Raw genomic sequence first — 20,827 nt, forward strand, 5'->3', positions numbered from 1 at the left:
TCATGTAATGACGTCGCTAACATTTGCTATGCTTTAGCAATGAAGCTTATGATCATGCTAATCAGAACGTATGTCTATGATGCAAATGATCATGACATGTGGTTACTTTAGGACATCGTTGGAAAAGATCTAGAGGGTAAGTGGGTCAATGTTGAATAACTTAGCTAACATTATCTAATGTTACATTTCTTTATATTAACATCAACTATATTGATAGGCTAGGGAGCTATGCTAACGGTAGCTAATGCTAACGGCTTAGGGTTAACGTTAGTTAATGCTAACGTTACGTTCGGAGGTCTCAGATGTATTTCAATTTTAACATAATGTTGAGCATGATCAATGTGACATTGTTCATACATTGATTACAGTCTGTAATCTTGTCTGGCATTATTTAGCTATAGTGGGCTGATGCTACTATAGCATTTGCCACATTATACATCAAATTAATCAAGCATAGTGTTATTACCTGAAGGCATTATTACCATTGCAAGTAAGCATGCCATGTATATGCCATGCCTGGAAATCAAATTAATAGTGTAATTATTCCCCATCATAGCTCATTGTACACTGATATAATCATTCTCCTTGCCTTTGCTAATACTCATCTCTTTTATCAAACTTTGTGCTAGGAAAGAAATCTGGCTGTCATTCATCGCTAGTGCTCATCCAGGCTGTTGTCATCTCCCGCCTGGACTCCTGCAACTCCCTACTTGCTGCCATCCTGCAGCGTTGGCCATCAGACTCCTGGAGAAAGCTGCTGCTAATCCCGTGTTCAACGGCCCCATGCTCTTCCACACAACTTCCCTACTCCTATATGTATAGTCTATATGTTTTTACGTGTTTCTTTACATGTCTTTACATGTGTATTTGTCAGGGTTTGTCTGTTAGTGATTGTCGTGTCCCCACTCTTGGCCTGCACCTTGACGTGGTGAGTGGGCTTTAAACCAAGCCAGGCCTTTTATAGTTGTGTTTTGTGTTTTTCTGTTTGCTTAAGTGTCTAATATTGAAGGTACAAAACCTTTAAAAAAAGAAAGAAAAAAGAAGCCCCTTCCTTCCCATAAAATTCCTGCGATTGTAACAGGTGTATTGATTCCACCACACTTGCCCACACTGGGTTCAAACCCGGGTCCTCTGACTTAGGAACGCACATGACCACCTTTCTAGAACACTGCCACCAGCTATCCCAATGAAAAGCTAGCGAATCAATTGTGCACATGGGCAGTACTAATACTGAGGACAGAGTTTAAACCAGTTCAACCAGATATTCACTGAGCCTGACGGGCACCTGCCAGCTAAAAAACCTAGTACTGTCACCCTCCACTTCTGCTGCGCCTGTATCCAGCCATAGGGGCTGATTATTTATAATGATGTTGATGAAGTTTAAAACCTTATTTACACATAGTGTTTGCTGTTTTAAAAGATAAATGCAGTGATATGAGGCGCCACCTATTGGTGAGGACAAAATCATTTTTTGACTGACTAGATGAGATAATGAATTCCTGATGTGCATAATGATGTCACTAAATCCCACTGTGATTGCTTTTTCAGTCAGTGAACAGGAAGCAGAGCAACCCCTCTGTTTTCGATCACCTGATAGAAGAACCTCCTAGGTGAGACCACACTACAGTACGTTGCTCCAGTAAACATATGAAGACCCAGCCGTATTTAAGCTGTCTTGTCTAATTTGAGCTGTCTTGTGAAGTCCCTGTTTTTCACATACTCCCCCCAACCCCCCCCCCCACCTACAGATGTGTAGTGCTCTGATCTACAGTCCCCCAAGTACAGGCAAGACCCCAGTGGCGCGGGTGCAGACTAACGAGTGTAGGCAGGGAAACACAAAGGTGTCTATAAGGAAAGGAGCTGACTGCCTTAGCAAGTGGGTTGGTGAATCAGAACACATAATCAGCTCTGCCTTCTCTTTGACCAGGTTAGCCAATGGGGCAACTGTGGCGGTGGGGGGAGGGGGGTATAATTATTGGACAGGACACCTGACCATCATCCTCAGTGTTGACTGAGAGCTTGTGATGGCTGTTTGTTGGTCTCTCCCAAGGTCAACCTAATGAGACCCTCCTTCATCTTCTTCCACAAGATAGACCGGCTGGCCCCAGTATGCTCCAGCAGACAGGACCAGATACACAGGTGAGGCCTGTCTGTCACGGAGCCACCGCCTCGCTCCGCCTCTGATGTAACTCGGTTCTTCAGCTTGGCTGCGTACTTGATTGATGTTGCACATGGGCGATTGGAACTAAACTAACCTTGCGTTGCATTTGTCTCTCTCTCTCTGGCTCTATCGTGTCCACTCTGCTGGCGCTGATGGATGGGTTGGACAGTCAAGGGGAGCCAGTGGTCCAGTTCCTGTTCATGCTTGGTTGTTGCCTACTCACCTTCCCATCTCCTGCATCACCTGCCACCTGTCTCCACTCTGCCCAGCTGCACCTCATCCCTCATTACTCTTAGCATTAATACCAGTCAATTTCCCTTGGTTCTCTGTAAGATCATCCAGTCATCTACCAAGTCTGCTCAGCTCTTCTGTCTGCCATATTTTGGAGTTGTTTATTGAAATTGAGTTAAAGTAGTTTGTATGGGTCAAGCATCCTCCAGTTTGTATGACTCAAGATCTGTTTACTGCCATGTATATGGTTCACACATACTAGAAATTTGACTAGGGTTAAGGCATACACTGGTGACATGTTTTTAATTGTTTTGTGATCACTGTCTTTGTGATATTTTCTGATGACCAAGCCTTTGATCTAAGCAGAGCCTTAGCACATTATGGAGGAACCATGTCCCTTTCTTTTACCGATCCCTGAGAGCAAGACCTGTGAATGTCCTGAACAGTGTGGTGGCCACATTTGTTGGGAATTTGGGTGGAAACAGTGTGGAACATCATTGCATAGTTTGACTGCCATTTCATACCAACATTAAGAGAAAGTGGAGAAGTAGGCTATACCTAGAAAATACTATAGTTGTGCAATTCGTTTGTACAGTCTAGTAGTTAAATGGTTAAAAATGGGCAAGCAATAACATTGGAGGGAAATGTATACTGACACTGATGATTGTTTCAGAAATGGTCTGAGACAAAATAATGAAATGTTATACATCAGTATTGTGAAACACTGAACATATTTTAATGACTGACAAGGAGAGAGGAAACAGTCCAAGTTAATCAATAATAACTAGGCTCACTATGAACAGTGTGTATTATTGGCTCTGTTCTGACATCAGTGCACAGTTCATTCCACCACTGTGAGGCCAGGACAGAAAAAAGCCATGGCCGTTACAATCTGCCGTAGGGGGGCTTGGAGCAACTGGGGAACCAATCACCTCAAGGCAGCAGAGCTTGACCACAGCCTGGAGGTCGGAGGGAGCTGTTCATTTGCCCTGTAGGCTTGAACCACAGTCCTAAACTGGATGGGACAGCGCAGGGAGCCAGTGCAGAGAACAGAGTAGGGAAGTTTTGTGGAAGAGCATGGGGCTGTTGAACACCAGGTCAGCAGCAGCTTTCTCCAGGAGTCTGATGGCCAACGCTGCAGGATGGCAGCAAGTAGGGAGTTGCAGGAGTCCAGGCGGGAGATGACAACAGCCTGGATGAGCACTAGCGACGAATCACAGCCAGATTTCTTTCCTAGCACAAAGTTTGATAAAAGAGATGAGTATTAGCAAAGGCAAGGAGAATGATTATATCAGTGTACAATGAGCTATGATGGGGAATAATTACACTATTAATTTGATTTCCAGGCATGGCATATACATGGCATGCTTACTTGCAATGGTAATAATGCCTTCAGGTAATAACACTATGCTTGATTAATTTGATGTATAATGTGGCAAATGCTATAGTAGCATCAGCCCACTATAGCTAAATAATGCCAGACAAGATTACAGACTGTAATCAATGTATGAACAATGTCACATTGATCATGCTCAACATTATGTTAAAATTGAAATACATCTGAGACCTCCGAACGTAACGTTAGCATTAACTAACGTTAACCCTAAGCCGTTAGCATTAGCTACCGTTAGCATAGCTCCCTAGCCTATCAATATAGTTGATGTTAATATAAAGAAATGTAACATTAGATAATGTTAGCTAAGTTATTCAACATTGACCCACTTACCCTCTAGATCTTTTCCAACGATGTCCTAAAGTAACCACATGTCATGATCATTTGCATCATAGACATACGTTCTGATTAGCATGATCATAAGCTTCATTGCTAAAGCATAGCAAATGTTAGCGACGTCATTACATGACTTCCTATCCAATCAGAGGCAGAGTAGGGCGGGTCTTCCTATGGTCACGTGCTTTCCCGAGTTCGCAGGACTCACGAACGCGCGACCAGCGCGTCCCCGAGGCTCGTGCACAGCACATGTTTAAATGGCTCGATACAGGTATTGGTGGCTTCAAAAACCCCAAAACCCCATTGAATTAAAAGTTTATATTGATAAGATTGGTCTCTGATGCTGAATGATACCCAGAAAAATTTTGTTTTCCTTTTCTAGCCCTATCTATCATCATCCACTAACATGGGAAATAAGGTTCTTGGGCCGCATGCCGTGACATGACTTGCAATACCGGGCTTTGGCCACTACGTCAAATGGCTTCATGCGCCGGTGAGCAACTTTCATTGAAATGAATAGGCAGCCATTTTCAATGCCGTCTCCAGTTATATATTATACCTCCATGCCTACGACGGAAGCTTTTATACAACGTCTGTCCTGATTGGACAGACTGGCAAAGCGTGACAGGAGGCCCCGCCCTGCTAGGTTATATACTTGCGTCACCACGCAAAACGTCATTCTCGCTTTCTTCCCTGTCAAGGTTTTGTGTGAACCTACTTGAGTTGCCAGCTCTAAAGGTACTGTATCGCTTAAAGGAGTAGTAAAGGGAAAATCATGTTTAGCCCTGTTTTAAGGTTACTTATGATCATATACAATGGTTCAGATAAAAAAGTTGACAAAACTAGCACTTTTGAGAAAGTCTGATAATTGCTCTACCACCATTTTGGTCATAGGCCTACAATGGATGTGGGTGGGCACCGTGAAAAATCATTCAAAAAACATGTTAAACTCTCAATTTCAAAGACAAGAAACTCACCGAGGTGGTAGTTGGCATTCTGACATATAATTCGCCATAAAGTAAGATTCTAGTTCATCTGGAAAGGCTTTTTAAAAATATTTAGCATAGAACTATTTAGTTGCAGCACATGTTATCAGAGAACCGGGGTTACGCAAGTAACCTTAAGTTCCGCACTGTCGGTCGGCAACCTTAAGCAACAGTTTGTGTCTACAATCCAGTGTGATAGCCTCTGGCTAGAAATGGGCTTCCCCACCCGGGGAGGAGCCCACGAGACAAAAAGCTGGGAGCTCTGTCTAATGGCACTGGTCCTATCCACATACGTGCGCAACGCGTGTACAGGACATAAGCAGTGGAGCCTCCGGTCCTCAGGTGAGGAGAAAGGAGGGGGGTGGAAAGCCAATAGCTCCACGGTCGTAGCATTAGGAGCAGATACAACCTTGGGCAAGAACGCAGGGTTTAGACGCAGGGAGACCCTGGACAGTCCTGCGCCAAAGTCCATGCACATGGGGGAGCAGCACTGTTTTAAAAGATAAAACCTTCATGTCAATGCTCTCAAAAGGCTGTGCGGAGAGTGCATCCAATACAATGGCGAGGTCCCAAGATGGGGTCACGGGCAAGTAAACCTTAACGGTACTGGTGGACAGGCCCTTGTCCAGTAGAGATTGCAGAAAGCACAAAACCTTCGCAGCGGAACACTGGAAAGAAATAATGCACTGTTCGGTGCACCACCTCTCAAACACACGCCACTTAATGGAGTATTGTGCCCGCGTAGCCGGCGCCCTGGCATTGAGCATGGTATCAATCACACCCGGCGTTAGTTCACTCACGTCCACATCCAATCTCCGACAGGCAAGGCCCACGGGGCCGAACGGATCAGTCGGGGAGCGGACATCCGCTTGCGCGCTCGGAACCAACGGTCCACGCACAGGGGAATGGGCCGGATCGGCCCGGAACGGCGATTCCACATACCGTTTCGAGTAGGAGTGATCCGTACTCGTAATCACTCCCGGACAGGCCAAGCCCACAGGGCCAGGCGGTCCGGATGAGGATGAAACACTTGCCCGTGCGCCTGGGACACAAGATCCCTGCATAATGGGAGGGGCCAAGGCTGCCCCGAGAGGAGTTGACTGATCTCTGCCAGCCACGGTCTGCCTGACCAGCGTGGCGCAATCAAAATCAGCGACGAGCCCTGCTCCCGAACCCTGGCTAGAACATGCGGGATCAGGGCGATCGGGGGGAAAGCGTCTAGCAGTACGCTTGGCCATGGATGGGCTAGCGCATCCATCCCGAGGGGCGCGTTGATGCCCAGGGAAAAGTACAAGGGACAGCGCGTTTGCGCTTGACGGGAAGAGATCCACGGCTGCTCTGCCGAATCTCTCCCACAATTGGTGGGCCACTTGAGGGTGAAGAGCCCAGTCCCCGTACTGGGGATGACCCCCGGAGAGCAGATCTGGTCCCCAGCTCAGCTCGCCCGGGACATATACTGCGCGCAGGGAGGCTAGGTGACCGCTGCACCATACAAGTATCTCGCGCGCCAACCTGCACAGAGCCAGCGAGCGGGAGCCGCCATGGCGATTGATGTATGCCATCGTAGTCGTGTTGTCTGTTCTGACTAAAGCATGACAGCTGCGTAACCAGGGGAGAAAGTGCTTCAGTGATAGGAACACTGCGAGCAGCTCGAGGTAGTTGATGTGGGCGAGACGGAGCCGAGGGGAACACTGCCCATTCACAGCTCTGCCCTCGCAAACTGCGCCCCATCCCCATAGGGATGCGTCCCTGGAAACTACCGTTCTGGTTGAAACAACCCCCAGGGGAGACCCCACATCGAAAAGATGAGGATCCCTCCATGGAGCTAGGGCCATTATGCAAGAGTGGGACAAGTAACCAACGGTAACGTAACCCCGGTTCTCTGATAACATGAGTGAAATGTTTCACCGTCTTACCCGAATTGCACATGTACGGGTTCAGAAAGGAAATGAGTCCTTACCCCAAGTGAAGGAGTTCAAGTATCTGGGGGTCTTGTTCACGAGTGAGGGAACCATGGAGAGGGAGTTTGGCCGGAGAATCGGAGCAGCTGGTGCGGTTCTGCAGTTACTTTACCGCACTGTTGTGACAAAAAGAGAGCTGAGCCAAAAGGCAAAGCTCTCGATCTACCGGTCTATCTTCATCCCCACCCTCACCTATGGTCATGAAGGATGGGTCATGACCGAAAGAACGAGATCACGGATACAAGCGGCCGAAATGAGTTTTATCCGGAGGGTGGCTGGGGTCTCCCTGAGAGTTCAGGTGAGATGTTCAGTCATTCAGGAGAGACTCGGAGTAGAGCCGCTGCTTCTTTGCGTCGAAAGGAGCCAGTTGAGGTGGTTCGGGCATCTAGTGAGGATGCCTCCTGGGCGCCTTCCTAGAGAGGTGTTCCAGGCATGTCCGGCTGGGAGGAGGCCGCGGGGTAGACCCAGGACCAGGTGGCGGGACTACATCTCCGCACTGGCCTGGGAGCGGCTAAAGATTCACCAGGCAGAGCTGGTTGATGCTGCCAGGGAAAGGGATGTCTGGGGCCCCCTGCTGGAACTGCTGCCTCCGCGACCCGACTCCGGATAAGCGGATGAAGATGGATGGGTTCAGAAAGGTAGATCGAGAATGACGTTTGGCGCGGTGACGCCTGGGAGGGCGAGGACTCCTGTCACGCTTTGCCAGTCTGTCCAATCAGGACAGACGTTGTATAAAAGCTTCCATTGTAGGGTCTGCGCAAGCGTATTCCATAGGTGAAACATTTCACTCATGTTATCAGAGAACCGGGGTTACACAAGTAACCTAAAGTTTGTCTGCGTTCCTGCGTTCGTGCTAGCAAAGCTAGGTAACATGTATTGTTGTGGGATAGCTAACGTTAACTTTAGCTAATGTTAGGTTATCTGACGGCAATCCCTTTCAGAAATTTGCTACCACCGCCGAGTCCGAGTTAGAGTCTTTCATTAAAGGAGTGGAGGAAGAGTCGAGTTTATTTCTTACAATGTGGACCAGCATTACAATGCCAAAGGTAAAGAAATCAAGAGCTAGCAAAGTCAGGTAACGTTTGCGTCAGGTAACGTTTTGTACTCTGCCAGTATGTCATAACCTTTGCTACACCGCTGCTATTTATTTTAACCCTGCTAAATGTGCTGTATGTCATAACCTGTTACTACACCCTTGCTGTCTTGTTAACCCTGCCAAATGTGCTGTATGTCCTAACAGCCTGAGTTGTGTGTCTTTTAAACTGCCTGCTACCTAACCGCCTGCTATACTGTTCCATTAACTGTGCTGTGTTATTTCATAATTGCTGTCACCTGTCAGTCCTGCTCCTTTGCTGTACGTGAACATGTTGTTAAGTCTAAACTGTTGCTATATATCAGTCCCTGTTCGTGTTGTAGGCCTATGTAAGTATCTCCTCCATGAATGTTTGTTGTTTCTGTAATTCTGTTATGTGCTGTGTCCGTCTTAATCCTGCCACTGATTGTGATGCCTATATTTGTGTACTTCTCTTGTCTTTTTTAATCTTGTTCGACCTCTTTTTTAATTTTTATTCCCCATCCCCATCCCCTAGAGCAGGGGTCCCCAACCTTTTTTGCACCGAGGACCGGTTTCATATAGCCAAATTTTCCAAGGCCCTAAACCTTTTTTTTTTTCTGAGCATATAACGTTGTAGTGTAGTCGCTTTTTCATAAGTTTAAGTAGGCCTAACAACAGCACACTGATTTAAACACATTACATGCATATTATTTTGGTTTCAACACATATTAGCCTATTATAATTATAATTATAATTATAATTATTATTATTATTATTATTATTATTATTATTATTATTATTATTATTATTATTATTATTATTATTATTATTATTATTATAGGCCTAATAATACGTTTAAGTAGGCCTAACAACACACTGATATAAACGTGTGTCTAGCTCAAGATCAACTCGGAAGTGCTCCTTTATTTGGAACTTCCGGGTCGGAAGTTCAAAATCTGTAAATTGTTGTGGGGTTCACAGATAGTGGTTACTGGTGAAAAAATGACCAACAGACTGAACGCAGTTCAATGTAATAAATGTATTACCTCACCAACCCCCCCCTCCCGCCCCCAAATTTAAAAAATAAAAATAATTTGTGTTATTTTAGGCTATACTTTCTGAGGCCTGGTAGCACCTGTGCCGAGGCCCGGTACCGGTCCGTGGCCCGGTGGTTGGGGACCAATGCCCTAGGGGGCTTTTACCCCCACCTAGGCCGTTATTGTAAATAAGAGTTGCTCTTAATTAACTTGCCTAGAAAAATAGAGGTTGATGATGATGATGCTGTTAACTAGCCTCAGTGTTATGGGTTGACGTTAAAGTTAATCAGCGAATTAGTCAGTTGACGAAAATTAGAAAAGTAAATGACACATTCTCGTTATAAGGGCAAGTGGTGTTATTTGTTATACAGATTTGCAACCTTTACCCGGTAACCAGGTCCACTGGCAGTGGGCTCGCAGTCCTGACTCAATGAGTTGTACTGTATATGAAATATAGAGTTAAATACATCAACAAAGCCTGATGATGGTCAGTAACCCTTTATAGCAATAATTATTTTATCATCAGATTACAAATGGTTATTGATACAATCTTGCAGCGGTCATGACAAGCCTATGGATTAGAAACACTATGAAATTATTATTGTATATCCTTTTTCTGTTGTACTTACTAAAGACACGCAGTTGCGTGTAGCCTACAGTATATAAGAGAGAAGTTGTTTGCCTCGTTCTTCATAATCCTGAGCACTACAATATCAAGGACCCTTCATTTGATATTGTTTCTCTTTCTAGCTTCAACTAATACAGATTATCAAAATGGTGAAACAAATGTACCGTATGTTTGTGACACATTGATGTTGTAATCACATTTTAACTGATTGAAAGGAGGTATTTCTTGACGTTCAGGCTGAATATTTAAACAGTTGATTAGCGTGAGTGCAGTCCTACATGTAGAAACAATATGCCTGAAAGATTGTCTGATGCCGCTGTGAGCATTTGATGACGTGCAGCGGAGTTCCCTCCTCCTCTCCCTCCGGCCTGTCCAATCTAGCATCTACCTAACAGAAACCTGCCCTTTTCCATCAACTTCCTGTAGGCCTACCGGTTCGAAGGGCGGAGCTTCAACTCTGATGTCACCATTATTTGAGGCGGGGCCTTTTAAGGTGGCACCATGGATGTTTACAGTGGCTCACAGTCTTCTCTACAAGCAAGTAAAAAAAAGTGCCATCTGAACCACATGCATTATTAATATAGTCAAAAAAATATAGTAAAAAAAAATAAATATATATGTAGCCTAGATGAGGATGGGTTCGTGAGACTGGTGAAACTATGGAAGGGAACACTCTCTAGTTAGTAGCTACAGAAATCATACAGCCAACATGGGACAAGATCATGTCCTTTTGTGTGACGAGTTTTAAGGTGCACATTGAGCAAATCCTATTATCTCTGCTACAGATAAGAAGATACAGATAGCAAGGTACCCTACACATCACAGAGAACACTGATAATTGCTACAAGAAAAGACACCAGAGCGGGTTAATAGCAGACACTGCTGTAATGCTGTTTATTTCTTTATGTTGCTCGTTCTCTCGTTACTGATCACGTGGGTCGGCCTACAGTGTCTCTGTGTCGACTGTGATGAAGAGCAGTAAGCCTGAGTCGCAACACCGCAACGCAGCCACCCGAGAGTCTTCTGCTGTCCACTGTGGGTCATGTCAGTCAGATTTCTTTTCTTTTCTTTATCTCGTTCTTTGTTTTCTTTGGGGCGGTGGAATGCAACAAGAGTGCTGTAAACATCGTCGTGGAGCACCACGGGCGTCAGCCATCTGACAGGACCAGCCAAGCTTGGAATGATAGGGTGTAAGAGGGAGAGGAGGAGGAGGAGGAGGAGGAGGAGGAGGAGGAGGAGGAGGGGAGAGGGAGGGAGAGGAGGCAGGCGGTCTCACTGCTGGATCCGGCGCAGCGACTGGACCTGGAAGGTCTGGGCGTGGGAGCCCCACTCCCTGTAGTGTTTGTATTCGCCGCCGTGGCGGTCACACTCCATGATGTACTGGTAACCACGGTAACCTGGGAACTGGTAGCACACCCAGCTGGAAGGGAGAGAGGGAAAAAGAATGACACATTCAAGTCAGTTCGCCACATTTAGTCAGTTCACCACCATTTACTTAGGCCAGTTTCCTTAACAAGTTCAAATGCAATTTTTCAAGGAATGGCACAGGTTGGAATATTTGCTGGATTATTGAGGGGCCCACAAAGTCTAGAGCCGGCCCTGGCTAATCTTATTGGGTTTTAATTAGAGTACATCATTATTGTATGTGGGCCACTGAACGGCCAGGGCATTGTACATTAAGTAGGAAGAGGTAATTAGATCAAGGAGCAACTCAGAATAAGCAGGAGACCCATGTTGTAGTTTCATATGGTGTTGTGTTTGTTCTAGTCTTATTTTGCACTCTATCTTTATTGTTACTTAAGGATGTTTATGTACAAGATACAGGTACCATGTACAATGACATGCTAAAAATTTGTTATGTATTGTCTTTATGTTGGTGGACCACTGATGCTTTGTAATTGCATTACAGTACTTATGCACACCTTGTTACTACTATACTGTGTATTTGCTACACCGATATGAACCAGGAAATATAGCGATACAGGGTACGGATGTGACTCACGCTCCACTCTGGACCTGCATGGACCCAATCTCGTTGTTGGCCCAGCCCATGGCCTGCAGAGAGGGATAGTCATCGCACATCTCCCACTGCTGTCCGATGAAGTTCTCCTTCTCAAACACAACAATCTTAGACTCCTTATGGTTCTGTCCAATCAGAAAGATGGGGAGAAGCATGGTCAGTCTCAGTCATCATCCAACCTTTAGAAGTGAATAGGTGTGATATATGCAATGTACACTGTGACAGGGAGAGGGAAACATTCCTCAATACTGTGATTTTTATAATGGTAATATGGTAATAATAAAAACAAACAGGACAGAAATGGGTTACAGATAAAGACTACCAACGCCTCCACTAGTGAAGGTGTGTTCTCAGCACTGCTGTTACCACACCGGTTATGTCAGATCAGTGATTCCTCAAAGGAAAAGAAAAACAAATTCGAAGAGATGGCCGCACACTCACAGCTGAGCAGACGGGCCGGAAGGAGGTCATCCTCTCGATGTGGTAGGCGTTGCTACCGCTCCAGGACTCCCAGCGAGGGTACTCACCCCGCTCCAACACAAACTGCTGGCCGCAGAAGCTGGAGTGCTCGTACCCTACCCAACTGTATACATACACCCAAACGCATACAAACACACATGCACATCGAACACACACATACACACACACAATCGTCACATGAGCACACAGACAAGTGGATAGACACTGAGCTCAATTTCAAATATGCAAACCACATTGTATTACTTTACCAAATTGCATGAATTGGAAATATAAGTACATATTTAGATATTTGTGTTCAATACAGCAATACTGCATGTAACTTCTTATGAATGTATTTGATATTCATTCATCCATTTTTTTGGAGCATCTTTGTAGTAGGCTAAATGTGTGTATGTTAACTTACGCTCCACACTCAATCTTCAGGGAGCGGATGTTGTCCATGCCACACTCCATGATGTTCTGGCAGGCTGCAGTGAACTCCATACGCTTTCCCTGGAAGTTCTCCTGGTCATAGACTGTGACCTGGAAAACACATAAACGCAGGTCATGGATTAGGTTGTTGGTCCACTTGTTACAGAACTCCTTGGCGCTGTCATCCTCATCATTGCATCCATTTGTGAGCCCATGTCATCTTAACATCCCAGTTCATGTATATCGAAGAATGATGCAGTATCTGGCAGACCTGGGTTTACCGGATCGTCCTTGATTGATCTTATCAGTTTCAATAGAATCAACTAGATAGTTCAAACTCTGCACTTTTGCTGGGTTAAATCAAACTCACTTCCAGTTTTCTAGCATCTTAAATATTTTATTAGACCTAATATCTGTAATCTGGCCTTGTGTAGCGCAAGTAGTAGAACATGGTGCTTACATCACTAAGCCTAAGGGTTCAGTTTCTGCTAGGGCAGCCCACACTAAACATGTAGGCACTTTGTCTGCACTGGGTGTCACTTTGTCTACTGAAAGGTACATGAAAAGGTATAAATGGTACATGAAAAGGTATAAATGGTACATGAAAAGGTATAAAGAATAGAACCTTGTGGAAAACGTAGAAATGTTAATGTTATGTTGCTGACTCACCTTCCATGGTCCCAAAGGGGTGGGATTAGTCAGAGCCATTCTGTTGGATATCGTAGTACTGATTGACCTGCAGGGCAGAAATCAGAGTTACATTTCTGCCAGGGTTTAAAGGGGAATTGGGGCAGACAGTGTTAAACTGTCCCAGATCTCTGTCCTGAGATCCACCCCAGCCTCCGTCTGTCTGTGCCCGGAAGGTAATGCCAAATTGCATTAACATTCTAGTTATGCTAACATGCTTGAGTCTGGTGGACAAATCAAAATATAGTGATGTCCTTTCCCATTTCATCCGATGGTAGTGAGTGTACGCATAGGGCTGGAAGACTTTAAAATGAAGACAGATTGCTGTTACAGAGCTTATTTTTTTGTTCTGTCACCTTTTTGATGTTTTACCGGTGTAGTTTATGTGGTGTAGGTTATCTTAAATTTGATTATCCCACAAACATTATGAAATGGAAAAACACTGCAATGTAGAACAGTCAGGATACTGCAAAAGCAGTGTCTAATACAGACACACCATGCAAGAATAAGGATATATTGTTACAGTATGTGATCAAATGTGCTAACACTTTATCAGTGTGATGTGATTTAAATAGTTTTGCTTTACAATATTGTGATAAAGAAAGAGGCCTATATGGTATGTCTTTGGTATGCAGTGCACTCAAACCATTGGTGTGTAAACTACAGTATACCATTATGACATCTCAGTGTGTAAAATATACCATGATGACGTCTCAGTGTCTGCACTGTAAACTGTGCTGGCCGATTGGCCATTGAGTGAAGAGACTATAGATAACAGGGACAATGCCATGAGTCTCTCAGCCATGTGTGTAGGCTATGTGTGTGTGTATACGGGCGAACCCCATTTCTATACATTTCCTAGGCTCAGCAGAAACAACAAAAGTCAATGGACACAACATGTGCAATGGATAGCAAAATGGCTATAGGCGTAACAGCATAGATGAAGGGCTTACCTGACCTACCCCAAAAAAGAACTGTGCAACACTCACGGGGGCTCCACAAAAACGATGTCCTGACCCCTGAGTAAACGGACCTATTTATATGCAGCAGCGGTGAATGGCGTCCAGGCCAGCGACCCGGGGCAGGAGTCAGCACATTGCTGGACCCGCTCATTGTTTGCGACTGAGCCGGTTGGCTTTGGCCCACCAGCGTTGGACTGGGCAGAGGGCATGGTGCCCAGTGCCGATTAGGGCAAGCTCTGGACCGTGCCAGCCCATGACCAACCCTCACCAAGCACCGCATCCTCATCATCAGCATATATGCTTTGGCTACACCCCCCCCCCTCCCCCCCGCCCCCCCTGGCCCTGCCCAGAATGTATAGAGTTAGTACAGAGTTAGTACACTCTTCATAGTGCAGTTCCTGACAAGTGGATAAGGAGACAACCTACTCATTAGAACTGATTGTGCTTTAGAGATCGATGTGGAGAGAGGCCCAAAGTACAGTAGGAAAGCATAGCATAAGAGAGGACACTAGGCAACTAAAAAGAAAAAAGACATACAGTACAGTACAGTACGCATGGACTATTACTGTACTGCTCTAACATTTATCCCTCTTTCTTCTCAGTTACATGTTAAGGCGCGATCTGAATTGTGTAACGAGCGCAGAGTCGAGTGTGCTACTGAAGGGAAGAAGTTAGGAATTCAGTACTCACTAACTGAGTTCTTCAGAGGCAATTGTAGCAGTTCCCAACTCAGTGACACCGTACGCGAACCCCAAATGACCCATCGCCCCTTCTCTTCAAATTTTCACACACGTACGCACTTGCATACACTCACTCACACACTTCCTCATGCAAACATAGGACACACACACCAGCCCATTCACACCTTGACATGGATGAACACACACACACACGCGCCAGCCCATTCACACCTTGACATGGATGAACACACACATACACGCGCCAGCCCATTCACACCTTGACATGGATGAACACACACACATGCGTACGCTTACGCACACACACACACACGCACATACACACATACATTCAGATGGTATGTGTCATTATGCTCTAGCCCCTCCCTTCACTCAAAACAATGTAATCTTTCTACTGGTGGGGTGTGATAAAGTATATCCTTCTTTTTGAGTTACTCAATCAAAGAGATAATTCGTAATTCATTAATTGATTTCATCCCTGATTTAATTTGTTCTTACAGTTTACCTGCAGTAATGTACATATGACCTGTATGATCCCTGATCAAAACGTATTCACTGTCCAGATACTGCAGATGTGTGCTCCGCATGTATCATTTTAAATCCCTACCAAGCATACATATGGATGAACACACACATACACGCGCCAGCCCATTCACACCTTGACATGGATGAACACACACACATGCGTACGCTTACGCACACACGCACACACACACACACACACACGCACATACACACATACATTCAGATGGTATGTGTCATTATGCTCTAGCCCCTCCCTTCACTCAAAACAATGTAATCTTTCTACTGGTGGGGTGTGATAAAGTATATCCTTCTTTTTGAGTTACTCAATCAAAGAGATAATTCGTAATTCATTAATTGATTTCATCCCTGATTTAATTTGTTCTTACAGTTTACCTGCATTAATCTACATATGACCTGTATGATCCCTTAACAAACCATATTCACTGTCCAGATACTGCAGATGTGTGCTCCGCATGTATCATTTTAAATCCCTACCAAGCATACCTGAAATTTGCCTTGGGTCAGACTGATATGACACTTCACATGGCATAAAGCATCCAGCATATTCTGCTTCTGTGTGTGTGTGTGTGTGTGTGTGTGTGTGTGTGTGTGTGTGTGTGTGTGTATGTGTGTCCATCAACACAATAGGGAAATGCCCTTCCACACAATAGAGGCCTCCTGAGGTCAGCACATTGCTCTGGTTGTTGCTCAGAGGCTGCTGATTGGGGAGAGAGAGAGGACATGAGAGAGTGAGAGAGAGAATGAGGAAATAGATAGAAAGAGAGAGAGAGAATGGGGAAGACAGAGGGTGAGAGAGGAGTAGAGAGGGAGACAGAAAAGGAAAGACAAAGGGGGTAAAGACTGTGTGTGTGTATGTGTGTGTGTGTGTGTGTGTGTGTGTGTGTGTGTGTGAGAGAGAGAGTGTGTGTGTGTGTGTAATGTATGTGTCTGTATGTGTGCAGGGGTGTGCCAGCAATCATGTGTACTATATCTGTGTGTGTGTGTGTGACAGAGAGAGAGAGAGAGAGAGAGAGAGAGAGAGAGAGAGCATGGGCCTGTAAATGAGTGTAGTACAGTATGTGAAAGAGAGAGATTGAGGGAGATAGTATATGCCTGCGAATGCTTGTGCCTGTGTGTAGGTGTGTGTGTGTGTGCGCACTTGTGTGTGTGTGTGTGACTGTGTGTGCGTGCGTGCCTGCCTGTGCCTGTGTGTGTCAGAGCCAGGGCTCAACAGTAGGTGCTTTCTGCTGATGGTGGTGGCTGAACCTAGTCCCTCACAGCCACGCCGGACAACAAAGCAGGCTGCAGAGTCAGCACAGCTCACAGAGAGATAAGCGTGACCCTTAACCCCGCCCAAAGCCACCCACAAAAAAAAAGGATCCCTCTCATCCAATAGCAAGCAAGAATCCTGGCCCAATAGACAAGGGTAGGACGTGAGTGTATATATATGTCCCCACTCATGGGGCCTAATTGTAACCCGTAACCCAAAGGCCTAACCTGCGCTTTCCTGTCCATTCCTCCATTCACTACCTGACTACAGCTTCTTGGTGAGATTTACACTGACAGAGAGCTTGTGGTATGGGTGGGCTTTCCTCTAACTTAAGGACTTTCAATATGGGGGCAAAGGGTGGGTATGCTCTAACCAACAGCGCCAAGGACTGTCGATTGGAATCTGTCTTTCTATCAAGCAGTTTTTGGACAAACCAGCTTTTCACTTAAATTACTCTGGGACTTCCTGCTGTGTTTGTTATGACAAAAGAGGCATGTTCTGTGGTTGATTTTGTGTAGAGGTGGCAAAGATATTTTTTTAGGCCATGCTCTGATCTCCTCCCAACTTGGTAACAGAACTTGTCTCTGTTCTTGGCATGACAGCATATTCCACGTTGCATCACTTTGCAGCTCTGTTTTGAGGCTTGCACAGAGGAGTTAACACTTAATAAATGAAGATAAGGTTAATTGGTGTAGAGGACGTCTTTAGAAGTTTTAACATCAAAGGAGATGTGTTAGGGAGGTGTTAAGAAGAGGGAAAATAGCCTAGAAGTCTGGATTCTTGTAAATATTTCTGTGTCAAGACATACAGAGATTGGGTTCAAAAGTGAGCTGAGAGAAAAGTACTTTATCAATACCATAATTCAGTTGAGGATTTACTTTGACCTTTCTTTCTTTTTTTGTAATATACTGTAGTCACTACTACTACTACAGTGTAGTGAACCAAGTGTGTCCAGATAAGAATCCTGGACTATGGAGCTCTATACTTTTGTTGTGTTTATGTGTTGCACACCGTGCAATTAAAATTAAAAAATAATCAAATTAGATATCTGTCAACAAGAAGATGACTGTGGAAGCTTCTCTTTAATGGCTTTGTTCTCTCTCCCTCTCTATCTGTACCCACCCCCCCTCTCTCTCTCTCTGTCTCTCTCTCTCCAGACTCTATCATGTCTCACACCGGTGTCCAGGGTAGCATCGGCAGCCACTCAGCCATGGGCATGAGCAGGCACAGAGTATGTTCACATTATTCAGAAAGTACAGTAACCTAAAATGAACTGACTAGTTGAGTATTAGCTGGATGACTAACTGCCTTATCTTGGTGTATTTCCAGATATTCCTCTTTGAGTATGAGAACTTCCAGGGTCGTTGTATAGAGCTGAATGGAGAGTGCCGTAACCTGTGTGAGAAGGGCTTCGAAAGGATCGGCTCCATCAGGGTGGAGTGTGGACCGTAAGTCGCTGACACTTCATAACCAAGACAAATTTGTCAGAAAAATGCAACACACAGAACTAGCTGTGTCCCCTAAATAAGCTCTTAAACTGTCCCCTGCACAGATGGGTGGGCTATGAGCAGCAGAACATGACTGGAGAGATGTACATGCTGGAGAAGGGAGAGTACCCTCGCTGGGACACCTGGTCCAACAGCTACAGGTGTGACCGCTTCATGTCCGTCAGACCCTGCCGCATGGTGAGCTGATGTCTGTCTGTTTATGTCTGATGTCTGTCTGTCTTTCTGTCTTGATCCACCCATCTATCCATCCATCCATCCATCCATCCATCCATCCATCTACCAATCAATCCATCCATCCATCCATCCATCCATCCATCCATCCATCCATCCATCCATCCATCCATCCATCCATCCATCCATCCATCCATCCATCCATCAATCTACCATCCATCCATCCGTCCATCCACCCATCCATCTATCCCTTTTAAAAAACATTGTCCCTTGCTGACCTCTTTTCTCACGCCCCTGTTTTTCTGCAGGACCCCCAAGACCATAAGATCTGCCTGTTTGAATGCATGAATTTCGAAGGCCGTAAGATGGAGGTGTGTGACGAGGACATCCCCAGCCTGTGGTCTTACGGCTTCCAGGACCGTGTGGCCAGCATCCAGGTCACTGGTGGAACGTAAGTCTAAAATTGCTAACCTCATTAGATTAGCGCGAGAGGTGTTTGAATTAAGGTTTGAGACAGTGTAATTGAATGGATACTGAGTTGGAATAGCTATATTCCAACCACATTTCAGAACCATAGTCCTGATTTGACTACACAGAAACTTCCAATCAAAGTGAGGAAATACTGGATCCGTTCCAGGTGATGTCACATCTCTCTCTCTCTCTCTCTCTCTCTCTCTCACTCATTCTCTCTCTCATCTCTCACTGTCACAGATGGGTGGGTTACCAGTACCCCGGCTACCGTGGTTACCAGTATGTGTTTGAGATGGGTCCTTACAAGCACTGGAACGAGTGGGGCGCCCACCATCCCCATATCCAGTCCATCCGCAGGGTGAGGGACATGCAGACGCATCGCAGGGGCTGCTTTGAGTTTACCGCCTAGACAGGAGCACCGGGCAGGCAACATTGGGCTACAGTAGCTGGAGAGCTGGAGCTAACCATCCATCTGAGCTTCTTCATTAGCCACTCAGCAACCCGATGCTAACAGCTAGTGAAAAGACTTGCTCCACTGCTTTTGTTTTAACTGGTAGAATTTAGGGTATGTGCATAATGGGCCATCCTCCACCAATGTTGAATACACCACACTGCCTCGTGTACAGGCCGTCTTCCACAATGCCTGAATAATACTGGTAGAGGTGACAGTTACGCTCTCTGGACGGAAGCCTGACAGAACTATAGTATGGTATTTATGATAGAGGGTTATAGGGGGATTAGTTAAAGTTTAAATACAACTTAGTTTGTGTTCATTAGTTTGTTCCCATATCTGCAAGCCTTTGATTTTAAACATCTAGCTTGCTTATGTGTTTCTTAGCTATATATTAATTGATGCCGAAAAGCCTGTTCATCACAACGCTCACTCCTCCTGTGATCAGTGGAGAGTAGGGATACACACTCAATTTACTCCCCTCTCAAAGCTACCATGGACAGCTCTCTGACCAATCCATATCCCGTATCCTATGAACTGAATTATCCAGAGTGTGTCACTGTTTCCTCATGTGTTCTCAGATACTTTGCCATCAGAATTGCACCTGAAGCTTCTACTGTTGTCATTTGCTGTCTTTAAAGAAAGGCATGTGACTCTAGAACATGGACAGTGAATTCAATAAGTGGGGAAAGGGTATGAAGAGAGAAGGGTTGCTGTACCTGGTGTTTTGGAGACATGCCCACCTGTTGGGTGACCCCTCTTCCTCATTGTGATGGGGTTGTCCAGTAGATTTGTGTTATCACACTATATATTTCTCAGGGATGCTGGCATCTGGAAAGCAACTTTCCAATGGAATAAAATATATATATAAATAAAAAAAGGGAAAAAAAAGAATAAAGATTCCAAACCTCAAATCTGTAAAATACCGTCAGTGTCTCCTATTTCAAATGTATTGTTTGGATTTTTTCTTTTTAAAAGTGTTCTACCTCATATAGGCTATGATTCAGTTCTTCATGTAGAAAATGTCTTGCTTCACAAGGATATCATTACATCACTAGATGGGGCTTACCTATCCACCTTTCAAACACTGTACAGTAGTAGCCTGAAGTGAATTTGTAAGAAATATGAATAGCCTAGATCCCCATACTAGGTTAAGGTTTAGATTCAATGTTGTGAATGTTGAACATTGACAACATAAGCCATAGCCTACTGTTACCCATAGAATAGGACGACATATGGTAAATGGACTGCACTTATAGCGCTTTTATCCAAAAAGCCTCTCATTCACCCACACACAAATGGCGGCAGCTGCCATGCAAGGTGCTAACCTGCTCATTGGGGTTCAGTGTCTTGCCCAAGGACACTTCGACATGTGGACAGCAGGAG

General features: G+C 45.1%; 2 protein-coding genes across 2 annotated transcripts; one reads left to right on the plus strand and one right to left on the minus strand.

Annotated features, from left to right (window-relative positions):
• Positions 1-11,059: 11,059 nt before the first annotated feature.
• Positions 11,060-13,412, minus strand: cryba1a (crystallin, beta A1a; the record flags this gene model as incomplete). Its single annotated transcript, XM_084440168.1, has 5 exons — positions 13,368-13,412; positions 12,691-12,809; positions 12,249-12,390; positions 11,790-11,932; positions 11,060-11,207 (listed from the first exon to the last, which is right to left on the minus strand). Exons 1-5 carry the CDS (start codon positions 13,404-13,406, stop codon positions 11,060-11,062), a joined length of 591 nt encoding a protein of 196 aa, XP_084296294.1. The 5' UTR covers positions 13,407-13,412.
• Positions 13,413-18,005: 4,593 nt separating this feature from the next.
• crybb1l3 (crystallin, beta B1, like 3) lies at positions 18,006-19,399 on the plus strand (the record flags this gene model as incomplete). Its single annotated transcript, XM_084440157.1, has 5 exons — positions 18,006-18,071; positions 18,170-18,288; positions 18,393-18,525; positions 18,828-18,970; positions 19,231-19,399. The coding sequence occupies 5 exons, from the start codon at positions 18,006-18,008 to the stop codon at positions 19,397-19,399; spliced, it is 630 nt and encodes a 209-aa protein (XP_084296283.1).
• Between the last annotated feature and the right edge of the window lie 1,428 nt (positions 19,400-20,827).

Source organism: Borostomias antarcticus (assembly GCF_949987555.1).
Source record: "Borostomias antarcticus genome assembly, chromosome: 1".
In the NCBI taxonomy this organism is placed as follows: domain Eukaryota; kingdom Metazoa; phylum Chordata; class Actinopteri; order Stomiiformes; family Stomiidae; genus Borostomias; species Borostomias antarcticus.